The 26058-nt window shown below is 48.7% G+C and overlaps 1 protein-coding gene and 1 non-coding gene across 6 annotated transcripts in view; both read left to right on the top strand.

Annotated features, from left to right (window-relative positions):
• Positions 1 to 210: 210 nt before the first annotated feature.
• LOC140429874 (TBC1 domain family member 15) overlaps positions 211 to 26058 on the top strand; it is a 77875-nt gene continuing 52027 nt past the window's right edge. For 2 of the 5 annotated variants that reach the window (XM_072517380.1, XM_072517377.1), the window contains exons 1-3: positions 212 to 527; positions 11279 to 11464; positions 23857 to 23981. In XM_072517380.1, coding sequence (XP_072373481.1) covers positions 233 to 527; positions 11279 to 11464; positions 23857 to 23981 — 606 coding nt within the window. In that variant the 5' untranslated portion in view covers positions 212 to 232. Of the gene's footprint in view, positions 528 to 11278; positions 11465 to 23856; positions 23982 to 26058 lie in introns of all 5 variants that reach the window. The other 3 variants (XM_072517378.1, XM_072517381.1, XM_072517379.1) reach the window with 3 other exon arrangements.
• trnam-cau (transfer RNA methionine (anticodon CAU)) lies at positions 25975 to 26046 on the top strand. The gene has a single exon. It is a non-coding gene; the product is annotated as a tRNA-Met (tRNA).

Raw genomic sequence — 26058 nt, 5'->3', positions numbered from 1 at the left:
CTGCCCACCCCCTCCACGTGCCGAGCCCCCTCAGTGCAACGCCCTCCCCGGCCCCGCCCCTAAAGTGCCACGCCCCGGGCCCCGCCCCTAAAGTGTCACGCCCCGGGCCCCGCCCTCTCCCGCCCCGGGCCCCGCCCTCTCCCGCCCCGGGCCCCGCCCTCTCCCGCCCCGGCCCCGCCCTCTCCCGCCCCGGGCCCCGCCCTCTCCCGCCCCGGGCCCCGCCCTCTCCCTGATGGACGCCGGCGGCTCTCCGAGCGGGGACCCGAGCCCGGGCAGTCCGGAGAGTTCGCGCCGCGGCCTGGGCACGGAGGAGCGGGAGACGCCGGAGGAGCGGCCGGGGCTGAGGGAGCGGGGTCAGGCGGTGGCGGCGGGCGAGGGGCGCTGGCTCCGCGGCTGCATGGAGCCCCCGGCCCCGGAGGGAGGCGGCGGGGGGCCCGGGCTCAGCGCCGACACCTTCCCGCTGCTCTTCGACTCGGACGGGAGGCTGGTCAGAGAGTCTCAGTTCAGGAAACTCATCTTCAAGGAGGGTGAGTGATGGCCACCAGGGTCGAATAGCTCGGCGGGGAGTGATGCCTACCCAGGTCGAACAACCTTGGGATTGTGATGCCTTCCAGGAATGAACAGCCTGTTGCAGAGTGACGCCTTTCAGGGCTGAGCAACCCGTTAGTTTGATGTCATCCAGGTCTGAACAACCATGGGACCAAGATGCCTTCTAAGGGTGAATAGCCCATTGGGTGTGATGCCTGCCTGGAATGAACAGCCAATTGAGTGTGATGCCTGCCAGGAATGAACAGCCCATTGGTTGTGATGCCTGCCAGGAATGAACAGCCCATAGGGTGTGATGCCTGCCAGGAATGAACAGCCCATGGGGGTGTGATGCCTACCTAAAACATAATAATCTGCATTGTCACAAGTCTGCTTACATTAGCACTGCAATGAAGTTACTTTGAAAATCCCCTAGTCGCCACACTCTGGCGCCTGTTCGGGTACACAGAGGGAGAATTCAGAATGTCCAAATTATCTAACAGCACGTTTTTCAGGACTTGTGGGAGGAAACCGGAGCACCCGGAGGAAACCCACTCAGACACTGGGAGAACGTGCAGACTCCGCACGGACAGCGACCCAAGCCGGGAATCGAACCTAGGACCCTGGAGCTGTGAAGCAACAGTGCTAACCCACTGTACCACTTGCTGACCACTATAGCTTTGCACAGCCACTAGATATCTCAAGGCACTTTATAACCAACATTGAAGTGTTGTAACGACTCGGATACAAGTGGGTAGAAACCATGCTTCAGCTGCTTGTGGTTGGAGCAGACCAGGAGTAACATGCACAGCTCTGGACATCACTCCTCAGCAGGGATGTATTAGTCTGGGAGGGAGGGCAGAACAGATTCAGCAAAATGCTACCGGGACTCCAAGGGTTAAATTATATGGAGGGAGTACACAAATCAGTGACCAAAAGGAGTAATTTGATCAATGTTTTCAAGCTAGGCTGGGAGCAAACGCAATGGAAGCTGAGTAAATTTGAACCAATGTGGGTGAAGTCACGCATTTAAAGATGCGTCTCTCTGTGTTTCTGACTGAGTAATATGCCGATAATGTAACTTGTGACTGACATTGGGTGGGGGTGGGGGGGCGGTGGAAAGAATTTGTGCTTTTTCCCCTGCTGGTAATAGTGATGGTAGTTCAGAGTCTCGGGCTGTTGGACTGTGTTGACAGAAGGATGTGTTTGGCAACAGATGGTTGGGGTGTTCTGTGTTGACAGTGCAGTAAATGATGCTAATTTATTCATGTTTATTGCTGGATTCAAGCAGAAGCGTTCCTAATTGTAAGAGCTACATCTGGGGAAACTCTCAATTCAACAGTTGTATGCACGGCTGAGCAAAGATTCTGACCTTTCGGCTTTTTGAACCTTCCTGCGCAACTAGGCATTATCAAATCGGAGCGTTGTTACCCCTGTAAGGACAGGTGTGTGCTGAATCTAACAGGCCATTCGGCCCATCTGCTCTGTGCTGGTGTTTAAGCTCTACACGGCCTCTTCATCTCGCCCTATCAGCCTGTTCTTCCACTTGAGGACATTACCAGTGCGGTGGATAACGGGGAGCCAGTGGATGTGGTATATCTGGATTTCCAGAAAGCCTTTGACAAGGTGCCACACAAAAGGTTGCTGCATAAGATAAAGATGCATGGCATTAAGGGTAAAGTAGTCACATGGATAGAGGATTGGTTAATTAATAGAAAGCAAAGAGTGGGGATTAATGGGTGTTTCTCTGGTTGGCAATTAGTAGCTAGTGGTGTCCCTCAGGGATCAGTGTTGCGCCCACAATTGTTCACAATTTACATAGATGATTTGGAGTTGGGGACCAAGGGCAATGTGTCCACATTTGCAGACGACACTAAGATGAGTGGTAAAGCAAAACGTGCAGAGGATACTGGAAGTCGGCAGAGGGATTTGGATAGGTTAAGTGAATGGGCTAGGGTCTGGCAGATAGAATACAATGTTGACAAGTGTGAGGTTATCCATTTTGGTAGGAATAACAACAAAAGGGATTATTATTTAAATGATAAAATATTAAAACATGCTGCTGTGCAGAGAGACCTGGATGTGCTAGTGCATGAGTCCCAAAAAGTTGGTTTACAGGTGCAACAGGCTCGCACTCCTAATGCAGTACTGGGGGAGCACTGTGCTGTCTGAGGTGCTGTCGTTCGGGTGGGAGGTCACCTCTCTCGGGTGGGTGTAAAAGCTCCCCGGGACATTATCCCAAAGATGAGCAGGGGAAAAGTTCTGCCCATTGATCCACAACCGCTTATCTGCTCATTATCGCATTGCTGTTTTGGAATCTTGCTGTGCACAAATTGGCCTTTGCGTTTCCTACTTTCCAACCGCTGATTGCACGCCGAAGCTGCCTCACCGGCTTGAAAAGTGCCGCGGAGTGTCCCGAGGTCGTGAAAGGCGCTATCAAAATGTAGAAACCGTTGCCAAGGTAACCCTGCCTTGCGACACCTGTGCAATCTCGTCGTCACCTTTTATTGAATTCGGGGGGGAAAAAAACTAAAAGCGGTTTTCCACCTCTTGCCCGGGGGAATGAAGACACGGGCTTGAGGGAGCAGTTTGTTAATGTGTGTGGCCCGGGCTCTCGCACACAATTTGCTGTGTGCAAGGTCGCAGGCGAAAGTCCAAAAAGCTTATTCCAGTTATTTTTTTTCCAGCCTTTTAAAATAGGACCGAGGGGCAGCACAGTGGATAGCACAGTTGCTTCACAGCTCCAGGGTCCCAGGTTCGATTCCCCGCTGGGTCACTGTCTGTGCGGAGTTTGTACGTTCTCCCCGTGTGTGCGTGGGTTTCCTCCGGGTGCTCCGGTTTCCTCCCACAGTCCAACGATGTGCAGGTTAGGTGGACTGGCCATGCTAGATTGCCCTTTGTCCAAAAAAGATTAAATGGGGGTTACTGGGTTACGGGCATAGGGTAGATACATGGGCTTGAGTAGGGTGCTCTTTGTAAGGGCCGATGCAGACTCAATGGGCCGAATGGCCTCCTTCTGCACTGTAAATTCTATGAAAGCCGCCTGATTCTGTATTCACATAATTTGGCCTGAGGCAGTTTGCCAGAAATAAGCATTTTAAGAATACAGTAATTGTCAGTTTCGACAGAAGGCACTGTGACTCTAACGCTTGTACACCAGGCCCGCTCCGCTCAGGACTGTCTATTCATAAGGACAGTGTAGGGAATTGTGTTTTGATTATTATTCCCAGTCACCCTGCTGTGATATCTGTAATAATAAATGGCAAGGTTTGACACTCGTGAGTCTTCGATAGACATGTGACAAGACGGGAACTGTCCCCTCCATCACATCAAAAAGTTTCTGGATTGCTGTATGTATTTTTAGCATTTTAACAGGGCTGCATGCATCCATATGGAGCGTCTGTGTTTAAGGGGAAACTTGTACTGAAAGCGAAGCAGGAGAAGCACACAGGGAGAAAGGAGAGTGGGAGCAGGCTCGGTTATTACTGTTACGTTAATTATGTTGTTAAGGGTAAGTGGGTGGAGGACATGGGTTGATTCAAATATCTTGGACACATAAAGGGTCTGCTCGGACCCGATGGTGGGTGTCGAGGCAACTCAAGTGTGCGGTGGACTCCCGTCTGAACTGACCCCTGTTCGGAAAGAATTCTGCAATGATCCTGCGACCCCCCCCCCCATCCCCCACACCTCTGTCAGGAGCCGCAACCCCACGTTTTGAGCCATCACACGGAAATTTCCTCCTTGCCCTTCCAGTCGCCGCAGGGGTGGGGAGGGTGATGCATTTCCTGTACGGCCTGATGCTGCACGCCCTCCAGCTTCCTGCCTTCCTCCACCATCGGGGCTCGCCTTGGCGATCTGTTTTGGCCGGGGGGGGAGGGGGGGGGGTCGTAGAATCATAGATTTACAATGCAGAAGGAGGCCATTCGGCCCATTGAGTCTGCACCAGCCTTTGGAAAGAGAACCCTACTTAAGTCCACTTCTCCACCCTATCCCCGTAACCCCACCTAACCTTTTGGACACGCTAAATTGCCCCTTAATTTGGGGGGGGGAATAATTGGGTACAAAGAGGGTACGACCGCGGCTATATCCACGAGGGAGCTCGACTTTCCATGGCCAGTGGGCACCGCAGGGGGCTGGAGTCCACCGCCAACCCCGGGGAATTGTAGTTTGGTTTGGTTCGTTAAACTTCCTTTTGCGTTCTTACTGCAAAGCCTCACCGAGAGCTGTCGCCCCGCCGTCCACTAGTCGATTTGCTTTGACCATTTGTTTTCTGTGAAGAGACTCTAAATTTTAGAGAGAGTGCCGGGACGTTTGGCTAGTCGTCGGGGAATAGACCTATCTCACGCATTCTGTAAACGAACCAACCACCCACCACTAAATGGATTTGCAACTCGTTCCGTACTTGAGCATCTGGGTTGAGATCCACTTATCACCTTGTGGTGCCTGAACACCAGTGGAGGCACGCTGGGCTGGATGGTGGCGTGCATTCTAACTGATCTCCCTTTCTTTGATGAAGGTTGCTTCCTGAAAACAAACTGTTTGTCTTGATGTGGGCGGCAACGGGTTAAAGCACCACAACCATTACTTTCGAGGGCTCGGGGCTCTGCTTTAAGGGTTAAGCAGGCTGCCTTTTGTGGGAGATCATCAAGAACTCGCTGCACCTCTGAAATCCTTGGTTGCCTCTGAAGTTTTCAAAGGCTTGATCTGGCTGGTTGGTCTTGACACAGTTACTTGACATGCAGGTTGCATCTTGAAGTGCCAAGTTCAAACACATTAACCTCAAAACTATATTTACTTTGAACCATCCAAACCCGCCTTTAATCTGGGTGAGTTGTAAGCTCATGTTGGCAGGTGATGCGAGTGTAGCTTCCTGCTCTCTAAATGCTCGGTTTCCACTTGTGGTGGTTGAGGTATGACTCCTGAGGCAGGAACATCATCACTTTCTGATCTTCAAAGATGCGGTTAAAAGTTTCAACAGTGTTTTTGACCAGCTTATAGAGGCATAGTGTCCATCAAGCTTGCACTGACAAAAGCTATTCTAATCCCACGTTCCAGCACTTGGCCCACTGCCTTGGATATTATGGCATTTCAAGTGTTCATCCAAGTACTTTTAAAAAAAAAAAAAATGTATTCTCCTTTTTCACATTTCCTCCCACATTTACATCCATCAACAATAAACAATAATCAGCAAGATATGTCAGTCCCCATAATAACAACGATCCCATCTACCCACCAACCCCCAAACCTCAACCCGCATGTTTACATAAACAAATGATAAAAAGGAATCAGGGATTACCCGTAGTCACCCTTAATCTTACACAGCTCCCCCCACCTCACTCCGGCCAGCGTGGAGGCCCCCGCCCAGGTCCCTTTCCCACTTGCCCGGCCCTAGGAAAGCCCAAAGATCCCCTTTTAGCACACAAACCCCGCATATCCACCTACACCCCAAAGAGCCCTCATTTCGAGTGAAAGTCCCGTCCCTTCCCTTGTCCAAATATATACCACATTGGCTCCTTTAATCTCTACACCCGCGCGCAGTGATACAAAAAAGAAGAAAATACAGTCATGAGGTTACATTGGCACATGGCCATTCCCCAATTTGTCAGTTCTGCCACAGTCCTTCTGCTTTCGCAAACTCCTCCGCTGCTTCCGCCGTTCCAAAATAAAAGTCCCTGAGCTTGTAAGTCACCCTCAGCTTCGCTGGATATACAATGCCGCACCGCACCTTGCTAATGTACGGTGCCCTCTTCACCCGGTGGAAGGCAGCCCGCCTCCTTGCCAGCTCCACCGTAAAGTCCTGGTATACACGTATACCAGCTCCAGCCCACTGCACCACCCGCTTCTGCTTGGCCCAGCTCAGGACCTTCTTCACACTGTACCTACGGAAGCACTGAGTCACTGCCCTTGGCGGCTCACTCGCCTTTGGTACAGGCCTCCACGACCGATGAGCCCAATCCAGTTCATATCGGGAGGGATCCTCCCCCTCCCCCAATAGTTTTGCCAGCATCGCGGCAAAATACTCAGTCGGCTTCGGTCCTTCAACTCCTTCGGGCAGCCCCACAGTCCTTAAGTTCTGTCGCCTGGATCTGTTTTCCAGGTCTTCCATTTTGCCTCGCAGATCCTTGTTAGTATCCATCACCTTCCGCATCTCTTTCCCCATCGAGGCAAGTTGATCACCGTGCTACAATAACGTCTCCTCCACTTCCTTCAGCGCCTCCCCTTGCTCTCGCACCTCCGCCACTGCGCTCGCCACTTCCGTCCTCACCGGGGAAACCGCCTCCTCCACCAGCACACTCAAAGCCTCCCTCGTCTCCTTCCTCACCGTCTCCATGCATTTCGCAATCTGCGCCAACTGCTTTTCAAATTCCGCAGCCATCACCTTAGTTATTTCTTCAGCCGTAAGCAGTGCGGCCTCCCCTGGTGCTCCAGCCTCCGTTTCCCTTGGTGACCCCGCGGTGACCTTTCCACTCCCCGACGGACCTCCGGCTGTTTTTTTTCCGGCCGTTTTCTTGCTCACCCTCAACATTTTTCTTTGTTCTTTTTTCCTCCTGTGTCTTCACTGTGCCTCCTCCGTGCCTTCTCCCTGCTTCTGCCGCCTCCGCGGACCCTGGGACCGGGCTTAAAGCCCCGAAAATGCCGTTGCCGAACGGGAGCCCTCCATTGTGCGGCCGCCTCCCGCCCGCCATCACCGGAAGCCCCCATCCAAGTACTTTTTAAGGGTTGTGAGGTTTCCGGCCTCACCTACCCTCCCAGGCAATGCATTCCAGATTCCCACCACCCTCTGGGAGAAATAGTTTCTCCTCAAATCCCCTATAAACCTCCTCCCTTTCACCTTAAATTTAAGCCTCCTTGTTACTGACCCTTCAACTAAGGTGAACAGCTGCTGTCTATCCACCCTGTCCATGGCCTTCATATGTCCATGCCCCTCATAATCTTACATTCCTCAGTCAAGTCCCCTCTCGGGCTTCTCTGCTCCGAAGAACACAACCCAAGCTTATCCAGCCTCTCTTCATAGCTCAAACGCTCCAGCCCCGGCAACATCCTGATGAATCTCCTCGGCACCTTCTCTAGTGCAATCATATCCTTTCCACAGTGCTCCAGCTGTGACCTAACCAAAGTCCTGTACTCCAACATAACCTCCCTGCCCTTATAATCTGTGCCACGACTGATTTAAAAAAAAAAAAAACGCTTATTGTCACACAAGTAGGCTTCAAAGCCCCTAGTCGCCACATTCCGGCGCCTGTTCGGGGAGGCTGTTACAGGAAGTGTCCATCTGACCAATCTGTCTCTATCCTCCTATAACTAAGATCTTCTTCAGTGTCGACCACCCAGCCAATCTTAGTATCCTCAATATATGATATATATATATATGTGTGTGTGTGTAGGGGACCCAGCACTGATCCACTGGGCGCCAACCCTCAGTCACACAAACAGCCTTTTACCGCCACCCTCTGTCTCCTATCACTAAGCCAATTTTGGATCCACTGTGCTACGTTACCCTGGATCTCATGTGCTTTTACCTTCTTTATCAGTCTCCCATGTGGGACCTTATCAAACAAAGGCTTTGCTGAAATCCATATAAATGACATCAACTACACTGCCCTCATCTACACACCAGGTCACGTGCTCCAACAATTCAATCACATTTGTTCGGCATGACCTCCCTCTGACAAAGCCATGCTGATTAGCCCTGGTCAAACCTGCCTCTCCAAGTGGAGACTGACTCTGCCCTTCAAACTTTTCTCCAATAGTTTCCCTCCCACCAATGTGAGACTCCCTGGTCTGTAATTCCCTGGCTTGTCCTTTGGTTGTGCAGTGGAGGTCAAGGGCACAACGTAGAACCTCAGAAGCAAGAAAGATCGCCAATACTTGGGAAATAAATCCATTTAAACCCAGCTGCAGTTCAGGTTCTGGACCAATCCTGAAAGCACCGCAGAGTGGTAACACCAGTGACGGTCAGTTTACCAGCGCACTCAGCCCCACAGGGAGTCTCGAACACCACCCACACGTGTCGATACGTTGCAGCCCTGCTACCATCAGCTTTCTGCCCATCAGCCTGAAACGATGTGCACTTGTCCGTGGTGCTCCTGTGGATTTTCCAACGTGAGCCGGGTTCAGGCCAAGCTTTCCAACAGTAGTGTTAACTCAGAAGGTGGGCCGCATCGAGCAGTGCTGAATATCACAAGCCATGAAGGTCACCGCGTGGATCTCTGGTCTCATTCCACGTGGCCAATAGAAAGAAAGGGAACTTTAATTTCTATAGCACCTTCCACGTCCTCAGCAATACTGCAAAGCACTTTACGATCAAGCAGGTAGTTTGTGAAGTGCAGTCACTGTTGGAAAGTTAGCCGATCTGAATAATGGTGAGGATGCGCGCTTTTGGAGTTACAGCACCGGGGACAGACCATTCGAGCCACAGGTTTGTGCTAGGGTTTGAGCTCCACATGAGCCTCTTCATTTTACCCTATGGGGCAGCACAGTAGCACAAGTGGATAGCACTGGCTTCACATCGCCAGGGTCCAAGGTTTGATTCCCCGCTGGGTCACTGCCTGTGCAGAGTCTGCACGTTCTCCCCGTTTTTCTCCGGGCTTCCTCCGGGTGCTCCAGTTTTCTCCCACAGTCTAAAGATGTGCAGGTTATTGGCCATGATAAATTGCCCTTATTGACCATTAACCTTGGGATGGGGTTATTGGGTTACAGGGCTAGGGTGGAAGTGAGGGCTTAAGTGGGTCGGTGCAGACTCGATGGGCCAAATGGCCTCCTTCTGCACTGTATGTTCTATGTTCTATCACTTTATCCTTTCACCCTCCAGCTCCCTATTAAATGCATCGATGATTTTCGCTTCAACCACTCCCTGCGGCCGCGAGCTCCACATTCTCACCACTCCCTGGGTAAAGAAACTTCTGCTGTTTGTTTTGGACTGATTAGTGACTGCCTCACATTTCTGATCGCCTAGTTTTGGACTCTCCCGCAGGTGGGAAACACCTCCCTACCTCTAACCTATCAAACCTTTATCCAGGTTTCCAAAGAGGAAATCTTGGCTGCTGAAATCTTGTTGTTTTAATGTTGCAACACAATACACAGAACAATTAAAAACACAGCGCGTTGCTCAAAACCTTGGGCTGTAGTTTTGAAATTACTGTAAAAGTCCTTCGCTCGTTGACCAGAGAGTACATACAACACGTTAAAAGTCCAACAGGCTTTTTTGGAGTCACTAGTTTTCAGATGATGAAGGAGCAGCGCTCCGAAAGCTAGTGATTCGAAACAAACCTGTTGGACGTTAACCTGGAGTTGTAAGACTTCGTACTGGGCCCACCCCAGTCCAACGCCGGCATCTCCACATCATGTCCAGAGAGTAAACAGAAGATTGGCGCATTCCCAACATTATGTAATTCATTGGTTGTAAAGTGCTTCGGAGAACCCTGCAATTCTGAAAGGTGCTATACAAATGCAAGGCTTTCTGTTTCGAATAGCACTGTAAAGAATTGCTCACGTGACGAGCAGGGACAGTATTACTGCACGAGCCAGCTCACACCGGCGGGCGGTATCTGCATTATACAGCTTGTTCAGTGCAGATGCAGGTCTGTAATAGTGACTACATTTGGAATCCCTTGTAACCATGGGCAGAAGCATTTCCACCCGCGATTCTCAAACCTCCAGTACGGGCGAACAATTCTGCAAGTGCAGTTCTGGCATCAATCATGTCTTTGTTTCCTACTTTTATTTGTAACATCCCATCTAGCAACACATGAAGGCAGCCAGGGGCATTTCACAATAACTTCATTGCAGTGTTAATGCAAGCCTACTTGTGACAAAGATTATAATTATTAGAGATGGTCATGATTGAACTGCGCACCCAGATTCCGCATCTCGTCACTGAGATGGCAGTCAGGGAAACCACTGTTATTGACAACCAGAGACACATGGGTACTGGAGAGAGCCAGGGAACACACAGACTCTGGTTCCAAAACTTTCAGACGTTGTAGGGTGGCATGGTGGCGCAGTGGTTAGCACTGCTACCTCACGCCGCTGAAGACCCGGGTTCAATCCCGGCCATCCAATTTTAATTGGTAAACTAAAATTTCTTTAAAATATATATAAATGTGTTCACTGTGGCTCAATTGGTGGTACTTTGCTCCTGAGTCAGAAGGGGGTGGGTTGAAAGCCTCATAATCTAGGATGACACTGTCAGCGCCGGTGCTGAGGGAGTGCTGCACTGTCACAGGTACTGTCGTCGGGGTGAGATGCTAAACCGAATCTGCCCGCTCAGGTGGACGAGAAAGATCCCAGGGCCGCTATTGTGAGGACAGGCTGGCTGAGTTCCCCCTGGTGTCCTGGCCAATATTTAACCCTCCATTGAAAGCAAATGATCAGGTTGTTATCATGTTACTGTTTCTGCGCACCGTACAACTGTGACCACACTAAAAAGTATGTCATTATCTGTAAAGGGACATCGCGAGGTTGTGAAAGGCACCAACTAAACGCAAGTAGTTTCCTCTAAAACTATGTCCAATATAAAGATGACTCCAATCCTGCAGAGTTGGAATGAACTGCAGTCTGCCCTGGCCAGATCATTTCTTGGGCCTCCATCACTATTTGGAGGAACTCCCCAGCTTTTTAAAATAGAAATGCAAATGGATATTTAATAAGGATGGCAACGAAAGACAAGCAAGGTTTTAAGATTGCCGATGCCTCCTAGATTCCAAGAAAGTTGGGAAGCGACCACAATTCATGATTTTATTCTCGTGTTCAGGTGGGGTGGATCCTAGTATCCGAAAGGATGTGTGGAAGTTTCTGTTCGGGATGTACCCCTGCACCTCCACAACCCGAGAGCGTAAAACCCTGGCGCTGGAGCTGTACGTCCGCTACAAGATGATGAAGTGTCGGTGGCAGGCCTTGATGCCAAGTAGCAGGAGGATGAGGGTGGACGAGACCGACAGTAAGTACCGCTTCAGCTGTGTGTCCATTCATGATGACTGGAGAATTGGCCGGCTTCTCCTTTGAGCGTTGCTCCAGAAATAACTAAACGTGCCTGATCTTCCACCCCATCTCCAATGTTCCACCTGATCCCCATATCCGTAGATTCCCTTAAGACCATACTAATTTCAGTCTTGAATATATCCGATGACCATGCATCTGGGTAGGAAAATTGTAAGGATTCCCAGTGAAAAAATTCCTCCTCATCTCAGTCTTAAATGTCCTTATCCTGAGGCTACAACCCGGAAACCGTGTTGATGAAAATTGAGCAAGGTTTATTGGCCTGGACTGGACGTTTGTGGATTGAGACATTTCACCCTGTGCCCCGTGGACCAACCTCTCAATCTCTCTCTCTCTCCTCTCTCCCCCTCTCTTCTCTCTCTTTTTCTCTCTTTTCCCACCCCCCCCAAAAAATCTGAAACAACGAGGCTTGCATGGAATCGGATCCGAAACACATCCAATGTTCTGAGCATCGATACAGAATAACTGGCCATTTCCCCGGAATACTCAACAGCAATGGCTGCAATCCGATGGCGTTGAGACAAGTCGCTGCCTGCATGGTCAGAGTATCGGGCTCTGACTTCACTTGATAAGTCTGCACTGAAACGGTGTAAATCGGTAAATCAGCATTTAGAATGTATGTTGAGTTATTTCCCCAACCCTGCGTGATCCCCAGCCAGATATCATTAACAGTTGCAATTGTGATTCGTGCAGAATTCACTAAATATTACAGGTGCTGGACACCGCATCCGGGAAGCTCGAGACAGAAGGTGTGCCTGATTTGGGGATTTTACAGATTTTGGGTCCTTGGCCCAGCATTTATTTATAATGCAGAAAATAAAGTATGAAAAATAGGGAATAAAGCATCTCCTTGGAATCCCTACAGTGCAGAAGGAGGCCATGTACCGACCCACCAAAAGAGCACCCTACCTAGGCTCACTCCCCCGTATCCCCACCTAACCTGAACATCTTTGGACAGTGGGCGGAAACAGGAGCACCCGGAGGAAACCCACGCAGACACGCGGAGAACGTGCAGACTCCGCACAGGGTCACCCGAGGTCGGAATTGAACCCGGGACCCTGGTGCTGTGGGGCAGCAATGCTATCCACCGTGCCATGTGGCAAAAAGGGTTTTATTCAAATTGCTACCCGTGATGCCAGCTTCGAATGTAGCTGTTTTTCGGGTCCTGCCAGATTTTGGAATGCTGGACAAGGCGGTCTGGTACCTGTACTCTTAAAAGAGAAAACCGGAATGTGCCCGGATGTCAAGGAAATATCTTGTTACTTAATAGAGGTTTAAAATCATAGAATAGAGGGGCAGCACGGTAGCCTTGTGGATAGCACAATTGCTTCGCAGCTCCAGGGTCCCAGGTTCGATTCTGGCTTGGGTCACTGTCTGTGCGGAGTCTGCACATCCTCCCCGTGTGTGCGTGGGTTTCCTCCGGGTGCTCCGGTTTCCTCCCACAGTCCAAAGATGTGCAGGGTAGGTGGATTGGCCATGATAAATTGCCCTTAGTGTCCAAAATTGCCCTTAGTGTTGGGTGGGGTTACTGGGTTATGGGGATAGGGTGCCGGTGTTGACCTTGGGTAGGGTGCTCTTTCCAAGAGCCGGTGCAGACACGATGGGCCGAGTGGCCTCCTTCTGCACTGTAAATTCTATGATAATCTATGAATCCTACAGCAAAACATAGGCCATTCAGTCAAAAGTGCCAGAATTGCCTCTTTGAAAAACATATCGATTTAATCCCACTCCTCTGCTCTTCCCCATCGTATTTATCTGATTCCCTCATGAAAGTTGGGTCCTTATTAAATCTTCATCTACCGCACTTTCGGGCAGCGCTTTCCAACTATTTTGAGTAAAGCCGACTCTAGTAGGATTCGAATGCACAACCTTTGATACCTCGCCAGACACATTTTTGATGTAGTTTAAAAAAATAAATTTAGAGCACCCAATTCATTTTTTTCCAATTAAGGGGCAATTTAGTGTGGCCAGTCCATCTACCCTGCACATCTTTACGTTGTGTGCGGCGAAACCCACGCAAACACGGGGAGAATGTGCAAACTCCACACGGACAGCGACCCAGAGCCGGGATCGAACTTGGGACCTCGGCGCCGTGGGGCAGCAGTGCTAACCCACTGCGCCACCGTGCTGCCCTACCTCACCAGACACATGACTATTAAATCCAACACACCATCCGTTGCGCCACACCAAAAACCAGGCGGAAAGTGCAGTAGCATTAACCATTCAAGAATCGCGCCTGTACAAGACGGGCAGACTTACTTGGCCAGTGCGGTGCTCGAACCTGCGACATCGGCAGCATTAGCACCACGCTGTAACCAGCCGAGCTAACTGACCAACTATTTTAAGTCGACCCAAATGCCAAGTAAACTAAATCGAATGAACTGAGGGGCAAATTAAAGGGGACAGCCTCTTTAAGGGAAACTGCCTTAAGCAAAATGAGAATCACACACGAGACTTAAAACATCAAACAAGAGGGGTCAGTGAGGCACCCCATCCCCTGCGGTGCCCAAGAGCACGGAGTGTCTCCAGAGTGTGACAGCAACTCAAAACTCTTCTCATTACCCCCTTGTATTTTTTTTTGCCAACAAATTTACAATTTTAGTTTGAATTCCTTCAACGATTTCAATGAAGTTCCTGGAACAAGTCAGCAAAAATGTTGCCCTGGGATTACCTGGTGAGCGATTTCCTAATACCCGGCCCTCCAGCACCGTTCTATAATGGGCTGTGCCGATCATAATTTAGCACACCACGTCCCACCATTTATTTTAAATAGCAGAGCTAGGATATTTAGCTGTTAAATGATTTTAATTATCTTACTTAAGGAGGGACACACTTGCATTGGAAGCAGTTCAGAGAACATACAGTGCAGAAGGAGGCCATTCGGCCCATCGAGTCTGCACCGACCTACTTAAGCCCTCACTTCCACCCTATCCCCGTAATCCAATAACCCCTCCCAACCTTTTTTAGTCACTAAGGGCAATTTAGAATGGCCAATCCACCTAACAGCACGTCTTTGGACTGTGGGAAGAAACCGGAGCACCCGGAGGAAACCCACGCAGACACGGGGAGAATGTGCAGAGTCCGCACAGACAGTGACCCAGCAGGGAATCGAACCTGGGACCCTGGCGCTGTGAAGCCACAATGCTAATAACTGTGCTACCGTGCTGCCTAGAAGGTTCGCTGGGCTGGATTTCCTGGGATGAAGGAAAGGTTCAGTAGGTTGTGCCTCTGCGCGTTGGAGTTTGGAAGAATGAGAGAGGATCTTAATTATACGTATAACATTCTGAGGGGGCTTGACAGGGTTGACGCTTCCTCTCATGAAGGAGTCTAGAACGAGGGGGGGGCTCCGCTTCAAAATAAGCGGTCTCCCACCGATATGGAATTTCCTCTCTCGGATGATGGTTAATCTTTTGGAATTCTCTTCCACGCTGGAGGCGGCTGGGTCAGTGAATCTTTTTACGGCCGGGGTTAGACAGACTTTAGGTGTACAGGGGAGTCTGGGGTGATGGGAGGAAAGTGGAGTTGAGGCCACAATTCGATCAGCTGTTATTTTATTGAACGGCAGAGAAGGTTCAATGAGCTATAGGCCCCCGATTTCTTACACTCTTACGTTTTGTTGAGGGCCCCTCTGATCGGCACACAATTCCCAGGAAATTGGGCATTGCGTGGGGAATACAATAAGTTGCTGATGCCAGCATCTGACCACCTCAATGATTGCGTTTGTTGAAACTCCAGTCCCTCTGCTGTTTGCCAGACTGTGATTAGATGGAACACGTACCTTCCTGATGAGATCTACCATGCGGAATTAGTGAGGTCTAAAACTCAGTAAAAATTAGAGTTAAACTTCTCGGATGCAAACAAGAATCTTTATTGCCTCTATTTGATTACAATTGAGAGAAACTTAAATCTATTCTCAATAAAGTCTGGCTAGCAAAAGGACTTTAAGAGAAGTAACTTATAAACAATTTAACAATGTTCCGGGGTACAGATGCTATAGAAAGGATAGAACAGGAGGTAAGAGAGGAGGGGGAGTGGCGTTTTTGATTAGGGAGAACATCACGGCAGTACTTAGAGGGGATATAGCCGAGGGTTCGCCCACTGAGTCTATATGGGTGGAACTGAAAAATAAGAAGGGAGAGATCACCTTGGTAGGACTGTACTACAGGCCCCCAAATAGTCAGCGGGAAATTGAGGAGCAAATATGTAAGGAGATTACAGATAGCTGCAAGAATAATAGGGTGGTAGTAGTAGGGGACTTTAACTTTCCCAACATTGACTGGGACAGCCATAGCATTAGGGGCTTGGATGGAGGGAAATTTGTTGAGTGTATTCAGGAGGAATTTCTCATTCAGTATGTGGATGGACCGACTAGAGAGGGGGCAAAACTTGACCTCGTCTTGGGAAATAAGGAAGGGCAAGTGACAGAAGTGCTAGTGAGGGATCACTTTGGGACAAGTGACCATAATTCCATTAGTTTTAAGATAGCTATGGAGAATGATAGGTCTGGCCCAAGAGTTAAAATTCTTAATTGGGGCAAGGCCAATTTTGATGGTATCAGACAGGAACTTGCAGAGGTAGATTGGGGGAGACTATTGGCAGGCAAAGGGACGGCTGGTAAATGGGAGGCTTTTAAAAATGTGTTAACCAGGGTGCAGGGTAAGCACATTCCCTTTAGAGTGAAGGGCAAGGCTGGTAGAAGTAGGGAACCCTGGATGACTCGAGATATTGAGACTCTGGTCAAAAAGAAGAAGGAGGCATATGACGTACATAAGCAACTGGGATCAAGTAGATCCCTTGAAGAGTATAGAGATTGTCGAAATAGAGTTAAGAGGGAAATCAGGAGAGCAAAAAGGGGACATGAAATTGCTTTGGCACATAATGCAAGGGAGAATCCAAAGAGATTCTACAGATACATAAAGGGGAAAAGAGTAACTCGGGACAGAGTCGGGCCTCTTAAGGATCAACAAGGACATCTATGTGCAGAGCCACAAGAGTTGGGTGAGATCCTGAATGAATATTTCTCATCGGTATTCACGGTGGAGAAAGGCATGGATGTTAGGAAACTAAGGGAAATAAATAGTGATGTCTTGAGAAGTGTGCATATTACAGAGGAGGAGGTGCTGGAAGTCTTAAAGCGCATCAAGGTAGATAAATCCCCGGGACCTGATGAAATGTATCCCAGGATGTTGTGGGAGGCTAGGGAGGAAATTGCGGGTCCCCTAACCGAGATATTTGAATCATCGGCAGCCACAGGTGAGGTGCCTGAAGATTGGAGAGTGGCGAATGTTGTGCCCTTGTTTAAGAAGGGCAGCAGGGAAAAGCCTGGGAACTACAGACCGGTGAGCCTAACGTCTGTAGTAGGTAAGTTGCTAGAAGGTATTCTGAGAGACAGGATCTACAAGCATTTAGAGAGGCAAGGACTGATTCGGGGCAGTCAGCATGGCTTTGTGCGTGGAAAATCATGTCTCACAAATTTGATTGAGTTTTTTGAGGGAGTGACCAAGAAGGTAGATGAGGGTAGTGCAGTAGACGTTGTCTACATGGACTTTAGCAAAGCCTTTGACAAGGTACCGCATGGTAGGTTGTTGCAGAAGGTTAAAGCTCACGGGATCCAGGGTGAGGTTGCCAATTGGATTCAAAATTGGCTGGACGACAGAAGGCAGAGGGTGGTTGTAGAGGGTTGTTTTTCAAACTGGAGGCCTGTGACCAGTGGTGTGCCTCAGGGATCGGTGCTGGGTCCACTGTTATTTGTGATTTATATTAATGATTTGGATGAGAATTTAGGAGGCATGGTTAGTAAGTTTGCAGATGACACCAAGATTGGTGGCACAGTGGATAGTGAAGAAGGTTATCTAGGATTGCAACGGGATCTTGATCAATTAGGCCAGTGGGCCGACGAATGGCAGATGGAGTTTAATTTAGATAAATGTGAGGTGATGCATTTTGGCAGATCGAATCAGGCCAGGACCTACTCAGTTAATGGTATGGCGTTGGGGAGAGTTATAGAACAAAGAGATCTAGGAGTACAGGTTCATAGCTCCTTGAAGGTGGAGTCGCAGGTGGACAGGGTGGTGAAGAAGGCATTCGGCATGCTTGGTTTCATTGGTCAGAACATTGAATACAGGAGTTGGGACGTCTTGTTGAAGTTGTACAAGACATTGGTACGGCCACACTTGGAATACTGTGTGCAGTTCTGGTCACCCTATTATAGAAAGGATGTTATTAAACTAGGAAGAAGCAGAAAAGTTTTACTAGGATGTTGCCGGGACTTGATGGTTTGAGTTATAAGGAGAGGCTGGATAGACTGGGACTTTTTTCCCTGGAGCGTAGGAGGCTTAGGGGTGATCTTATAGAGGTCTATAAAATAATGAGGGGCATAGATAAGGTAGATAGTCAACATCTTTTCCCAAAGGTAGGGGAGTCTAAAACTAGAGGGCATAGGTTTAAGGTGAGAGGGGAGAGATTCAGAAGGGCCCAGAGGGGCAATTTCTTCACTCAGAGGGTAGTGAGTGTCTGGAATGGGCTGCCAGAGGTAGTAGTAGAGGGGGGTACAATTGTGTCTTTCAAAAAGCATTTAGATAGTTACATGGGTAAGATGGGTATAGAGGGTTATGGGCCAAGTGCGGGCAACTGGGACTAGCTTAATGGTAAAAACTGGGCGGCATGGACTGGTTGGGCCGAAGGGCCTGTTTCCATGCTGTAAACTTCTATGATTCTATGATTCTAACTTTCAAAATAATACAGAAATGGTTTCTTGCTTACAGCAAAACCGCTTGCGTTTACTTCAAGAGTTAGAGTGGAAAAGTGCAAATATGAAAATAAGGATAGCGAGTAGTTAGATCAAAGTATAGAATGATCCTGGATAAAGATGGCTGTACGGACCATCATATTTAAGGAGAATCTTATCAGACTTTAGTCTGGCTCTGTGGCTCAGAAGGGAAGGGGGGAGAATAGAAAAGCAATAGTAATAGGAGATTCAATGGTTAGGGGAATAGATAGGAGATTCTGTGGTCGCGAGCGAGACTCCCGGAAGGTATGTTGCCTCCCGGGTGCCAGGGCCAGGGATGTCTCGGAGCGTTTCTTCAGGATCCTTAAGGGGGAGGGGGAGCAGCCAGAAGTCGTGGTGCACATTGGTACCAACGACGTAGATAGGAAAAGGGGTGTGGAGGTAATAAACGAGTTTAGGGAGATAGGCTGGAAGTTAAAAGCCAGGACAGACAGAGTTGTCATCTCTGATTTGTTGCCGGTGCCACGTGATAGCAAGGCTAGGAATAGGGAGAGAGTGCAGCTGAACACGTGGCTGCAGGAATGGTGTAGGAGGGAGGGCTTCAGGTATTTGGATAATTGGAGCGCATTCTGGGGAAGGTGGGACCTGTACAAGCAGGACGGGTTGCATCTGAACCAGAGGGGCACCAATACCTTGGGAGGGAGGTTTTCTAGTACCCTTCGGGAGGGTTTAAACTAATTTGGCAGGGGAATGGGAACCGGATTTGGTACTTGGTAATGAATCAGGGCAAGTGATAGATTTGTTATTGGGGGGGGGAGCATTTTGGAGAAAGTGACCACAATTCTGTGACTTTCACTTTAGTAATGGAGATGGATAGGTGCATGCGACAGGGCAAGGTTTACAATTGGGGGAAGGGTAAATACGATGTTGTCAGACAAGAATTGAAGTGCATAAGTTGGGAACATAGGCTGTCAGGGAAGGACACAAGTGAAATGTGGAACTTGTTCAAGGAACAGGTACTACGTGTCCTTGATATGTATGTCCCTGTCAGGCAGGGAAGAGATGGTCGAGTGAGGGAACCATGGTTGACAAGAGAGGAAAAAGGAGACTTGTGTAAGGCTGAGGAAACAAGGTTCAGACAGGGTGCTGGAGGGATACAAGATAGCCAGGAGGGAACTGAAGAAAGGGATTAGGAGAGCTAAGAGAGGGCATGAACAATCTTTGGCGGGTAGGATCAAGGAAAACCCCAAGGCCTTTTACACATATGTGAGAAATATGAGAATGACTAGAGCGAGGGTAGGTCCGATCAAGGACAGTAGCGGGAGATTGTGTATGGAGTCTGAAGAGATAGGAGAGGTCTTGAACGAGTACTTTTCTTCTGTATTTACAAATGAGAGGGGCCATATTGTTGGAGAGGATAGTGTGAAACAGACTGGTAAGCTCGAGGAGATACTTGTTAGGAAGGAAGATGTGTTGGGCATTTTGAAAAACTTGAGGATCGACAAATCCCCTGGGCCTGACGGGATATATCCAAGGATTCTATGGGAAGCAAGAGTTGAAATTGCAGAGCCGTTGGCAATGATCTTTTTGCCCTCACTGTCAACAGGGGTGGTACCAGGGGATTGGAGAGTGGTGAATGTCGTGCCCCTGTTCCAAAAAGGGACTAGGGATAACCCTGGGAATTACAGGCCTGTTAGTCTTACTTCGGTGGTAGGCAAAGTCATGGAAAGGGTACTGAGGGATAGGATTTCTGAGCATCTGGAAAGGCACTGCTTCATTAGGAATAGTCAGCGCGGATTTGTGAGGGGTAGGTCTTGCCTTACAAGTCTTATTGAATTCTTTGAGGAGGTGACCAAGCATGTGGATGAAGGTAAAGCAGTGGATGTAGTGTACATGGATTTTAGTAAGGCATTTGATAAGGTCCCCATGGTAGGCTTATGCAGAAAGTAAGGAGGCATGGGTTAGTGGGAAATTTGGCCAGTTGGATAACCGATAAAAGTCAGAGAGTGGTGGTGGATGGCAAATATTCAGCCTGGATCTCAGTTACCAGTGGCGTACCGCAGGGATCAGTTCTGGGTCCTCTGCTGTTTGTGATTTTCATTAATGACTTGGATGTGGGAGTTGAAGGGTGGATTAGTAAATTTGCAGACGATACGAAGATTGGTGGAGTTGTGGATAGTGAGGAGGGCTGTTGTCGGCTGCAAAGAGACATAGATAGGACGCAGAGCTGGGCTGAGAAGTGGCAGATGGAGTTTAACCCTGAAAAGTGTAAGGTTGTCCATTTTGGAAGGACAAATATGAATGCGGAATACAGGGTTAACGGTAGAGTTCTTGGCAATGTGGAGGAGCAGAGAGATCTTGGGGTCTATGTTCATACATCTTTGAAAGTTGCCACTCAAGTGGATAGAGCTGTGAAGAAGGCCTATGGTGTGCTAGCGTTCATTAACAGAGGGATTGAATTTAAGAGCCATGAGGTGATGATGCAGCTGTACAAAACTTTGGTACGGCCACATTTGGAGTACTGTGTACAGTTCTGGTCGCCTCATTTTAGGAAGGATGTGGAAGCTTTGGAAAAGGTGCAAAGGAGATTTACCAGGATGTTGCCTGGAATGGAGAGTAGGCCTTACGAGGAAATATTGAGGGTGCTAGGCCTTTTCTCATTAGAGCGGAGAAGGATGAGGGGCAACTTGATAGAGGTTTATAAGATGATCAGGGGAATAGATAGAGTAGACAGAGACTTTTTCCCCGGGTGGAACAAACCATTACAAGGGGACATAAATTTTAGGTGAATGGTGGAAGATATAGGGGGGATGTCAGAGGTAGGTTCTTTACCCAGAGAGTAGTGGGGGCATGGAATGCACTGCCTGTGGAAGTAGTTGAGTCGGAAACATTAGGGACCTTCAAGCAGCTATTGGATAGGTACATGGATTATGGTGGAATGATATAGTGTAGATTAATTTGTTCTTAAGGGCAGCACGGTAGCATTGTGGATAGCACAATTGCTTCATAGCTCCAGGGTCCCAGGTTCGATTCCGGCTTGGGTCACTGTCTGTGCGAAGTCTGCACATCCTCCCCGTGTGTGCTTGGGTTTCCTCCGGGTGCTCCGGTTTCCTCCCACAGTCCAAAGATGTGCAGGTTAGGTGGATTGGCCATGATAAATTGCCCTTAGTGTCCAAAATTGCCCTTAGTGTTGGGTGGAGGTGTTGACCTTGGGTAGGGTGCTCTTTCCAAGAGCTGGTGCGGACTTGGTGGGCCGAATGGCCTCCTTCTGCACTGTAAATTCTATGATAATCTATGATTAGTCTAGGACAGAGGTTCGGCACAACATCGTGGGCCGAAGGGCCTGTTCTGTGCTGTATTTTTCTATGTTCTATCTGTCTACACCTCTGTCGTCCCAATTGGTTTGGGTTAGAATCAAATACATTTGATTCGATGGTTAGCTGTCAATCCTTCATGTGCAACATAAGTTCTGAATGTTTCATGTTTGAATATTTGTGTATGTTATGGAATGCGATTCTGTGCTTTTATCAAGACTGGTTTCTACTGGTTTTCTGCTGACTGCTTTATCCACATTCTGGACAATGCCTTCTTATTGCTATGGTGCTTACTTGGCCTTGATCTGATTACTGGTACAGCTCATTTCTTAATGTCAAACTGACTTTGAAAATATGTTTATTAGAACAATAGCCTTTTCATCTTGCTCAGTGAAAATGTTTTTATCTCCAATTAGTTTGTGCATGTGTCAGGCTTTTTGTGTTTCTGTTGAAGCTGTGTGTTTTATCATGACCCGAGGTTACGAGTACTGAATCCTCATTTTAAAATGGGTATTAAAACTGGGTCTTAAAATAGCCTCTTTACCTATTAGATCTATCAGGAAGTAGTTGATTACTATCACGTCCAAAACCGCAACCTCAACCACCTAGAAGGACCAGGGTAGCAGGGGCATGGGAACACCACCACCTGCAAGCTCCCTTCCCAGTTGCACACCATCCTGATGTGGAACTCGTATCACCATTCCTTCCCTGTTATTGGGTCAAAGTTCTGGTACATCCTTTCTAACAGCACTGTGGGTGTACCTTCGCCGCCTGGACAGCAGCGAATCAAGAGGATGACTCACTGGCACCCGGTTTCTCAAGGGTAATTAGCGATGGGCAATACATGTTTCCCGAGCCAGCAATGTTCACGTACCGTGAATGAATGAGGGGAGGAAGATTCCTTGCTCATCATCGCTCTCTTGATGTGAAACACTTTGAAGTTCCAGTGAAAGGGTCCAAGTATTTTGATCGCCTAATCTGTTTCAGTGAAATGGTGCAAGATCCTTTTTCAGAGGTGTGGTTTTGTGTTTCACACCATTTCGTGAGTGTTCAAACTTATGCTTGCATCATTTCCATGTTTAGCAGGAACTGATGGGATAGGCCATTGCTTTGATTGTATATCAGGGTTATCAATACTCGTTAGACATACTCCTGGTGACTTTATCATGCGGCCTCCCACTTCCAATTACCTCCCCCAATCAACATCTCCAAAATCTTTAGAACTAATCAACCCAAGTGCTGAGAGAAAATGTAAAAAAGATACACACTTTCTGCTAATCCGTAGAATCCCCACCGTGCAGAACGAGGCCATTTGGCCCATTTGAGTCTGCACCAACCTTCCAAAGTAGCCCTCTGATTTTTCTGCCAGGTGTTCACAGCAGAAATGTATCGTGCGGATGACTCTTCGTTCCCTGCAGCCTCCCTAGAAATCATACAACAACAACACATATTTGTATAAAACCTTTAACTAAGCAAGACGATCCAAGGCACTTCACAGGAATTTTATCAAACATAATTTGACATTGAGCCGCGTAAGGATAGGGGTCGAAAGCTTGACATGTTTTAAGGCGCCTCTTATAGAATCCATACAGTGCAGAAGGAGGCCATTTCTCTCATTGAGTCTGCACTGACCCTCTGAAAGAGCACCCTACCCAGGCCCACTCCCCCGCCTTATCCCTGTAACCCCAATTAAACTTTTGGACACTTAAGGGGTAATTTAGCACGTAAAAGCCCAATTCAGCGTGGCCAATCCACCTAACCTGCACATCTTCGGTCTGTGGGAGGAAACCGGAGCACCCGGAGGAAACCCACGCAGACGTGGGGAGAAAGTGCAAGCACCACACAGACAGTCACCTGAGGTTGGAATCGAATCCGGGTCCCTGGCACTGTCGCACAGCAATGCTTGCCACCGTGACGCCCCTTAAAGAAGGGGAGCGAGGGAGTGAGATTTAGGGAGGGAATTAGGGTCTATGCAGCTCGAGCAGAGCCGGCATTGGTGGAACAGACCCAAAAACTGCGATGCGCAGGAGGCCACACCCGAATCTCGGATGGTTTCAGGGCTGGAAGAATTTGAAAACAAGGATGGGGAATTTTAAAATCAGGACAATTGGTGACCCCACCACGGGTGGAAACAATGCAGACGGTGTATTTTGAGTTGCCGGCTCCATCTCATTCTTGGCACCTGCTGCCGGCCGAATGGAACCGGTACCCACGGGGTGTTAGACTATTTCTGAAGTTGATGGTGCGCATCGGGCTGATGTCTACTGTTTCTTGTTTTGTCCCTGTGTGTAGCAGAGCTTCATGAAGCAGCCTTTACTTATCAACAAACTGGCGGTGCCTGCAACCTTAAAGGGCAGGAAGTGGATCTGTCGGAGGAGAAGAGTGAGCAGATGACCTTTATAGAGCTGCAGGCAAAGGTCGGTTTGGCAAACAGTCAGGGCTTTGCCAAAGCGCGCACAATGTTTTATTTCACCTGGTAATGGATTTGTACCATTGGTCAGGCCTCTGTCAGCAGGTCCGGCAACATGTGGAGAGAGAAACTGAGTTAACACTTCTGGCCTTTTAATGCCGATCTCACGGGGGGTAAACCCGGCAATGGTGGGACCATTGGAAGGTCACAGGAGATAGCTGGTCATTCTATCGTTGGAAATGGTCACTACCTGCCATTATTGAGACGCAAGAGGTGATTGATTTGAAACATAAACGTGGTGTCCCTTTCTGTACATCAGTGGTCAAGGCCGTGGAGTCATTTCCACATTGGAACAAGGGAAGGGAGGCCGTTCAACCCCTTGAGCATATTCTACCACCGAGTTAGGACTCAGCTGACCTGTCCCTCCATTTGTGCTGCAAAATCCTTTTGTTCTAATGATGCAATAAATGAACGTTTGTACTCTAGGTCGAGGGGACGTCAGAAACCTGCGATTTCAATAATCTGTTCCATGAGCAATGGAACTTAATTTCCAGTGAATTCTGGTAGCCAGCATCACAGAATGAAGCATGTAGCCATGTGCTTTGTGTTACTGAATTCTTTTGCAAAACGATTCTCTATGACAATTCGCAGAGGAACCTTTTCCCATTCTGCCACCGTCACTCCATGTCCATCCACTAAACCATGTCTGGAAGCCCTTCCAGGGAAGCCGATCGCTTCCCTTGGAGTTATTTATTTATTTTAAAATAAATTTGGAGTACCCAATTCATTTTTTCCAATTAAGGGGCAATTTAGCGTGGCCAATCCACCTACCCTGCACATCTTTGTGTTGTGGGGGTGAAACCCACACAGACACGGGGAGAATGTGCAAACTCCACACGGGCAGTGACCCAGGGCCGGGATTCGAACCCGGGTCCTCAGCGCCGTGAGGCAGCAATGCTAACCACTGTGCCAGCGTGCTGCCCTTGAAGTTATGGCTGAAGTGGATGACTCCAGCTGTCAGCATTTCCTTGGCCCTGCTCTCCTCCCTTTCAAGTGCTCCCGCATTCGCTTCCTTTCACCGTCAATGAAGGGTGCAGTCAGAAGGCATTTTGAGTTGAACCTGCACGGAAGGCAAAAATAGCACCGAACATCGGAAATGTAAACCGAAAATGCTGGAGGCGTCTTATCAGGTCAGGCAGCAGCTGTGCCATGCCTTCTGTGCCACGCTAGTGCCAGGCAGGGACTATTTCCCACAAGGGAAGACCAGCCATTTCCCCTGACCTGACCTTCCAATGGTCCCACCAAGTCCACCACCATGAAATCACCTCCACTTCTGACTAAAAGTCATTGACCTGAAGCATTAACTCTGTTTCTTTCTCCACAGATGCTGCCAGACCTGCTGAGGGTTTCCTGCATTTAGAGTAGATCTTAGTTAGGTTGTATGGATCACATCAATTGAACTCCGGTTACAGATATCGAATGTGACGACAGTCGAGGGGTACCATGTTATATATCCTCAAAGTCTATAATTGTAACACTTTCTACACTTAGAAGGTCTTTAATAATAATAGTCTTTATTGTCACAAGTAGGCTTACATTAACACTGCAATGACGTTACTGTGAAAATCCCCTAGGCGCCACATTCCGGAACCTGTTCGGGTACACAGAGGGAGAATTCAGAATGTCCAATTCACCTAACAGCACGTCCTTCGGGACTTGTGGGAGGAAACCGGAGCACCCGGAGGAAACCCACGCAGACGGGGGGAGAACGTGCAGACTCCGCACAGACAGTGACCCAAGCTGGGACTCAAACCTGGGACCCTGGAGCTGTGAAGCAACAGTGCTAACCACTGTGCTACTGCTTTAGTTAGATATCGAGATTTCATATTGTGTGGAGAACTCAAATTAAATTGACCATCGTGACTCCTCATGGCGCTGCAATGGAATCTATAATGAGCAGGACGTAATAACTACTTGCATTTATGTAGCGCCTTCAAGGGAGCAGAGTGGCGCAGCGGAAGCGTGCTGGGCCCATAACCCAGAGGTCGATGGATCGAAACCATTCTCTGCTAGTTATGTAGTGC

The sequence above is a fragment of the Scyliorhinus torazame genome, chromosome 9 (genome assembly GCF_047496885.1).
Source record: "Scyliorhinus torazame isolate Kashiwa2021f chromosome 9, sScyTor2.1, whole genome shotgun sequence".
In the NCBI taxonomy this organism is placed as follows: domain Eukaryota; kingdom Metazoa; phylum Chordata; class Chondrichthyes; order Carcharhiniformes; family Scyliorhinidae; genus Scyliorhinus; species Scyliorhinus torazame.
The sequence above is the reverse complement of the archived record's forward strand: the minus strand, read 5'-3'. Positions and strand labels throughout refer to the sequence as shown.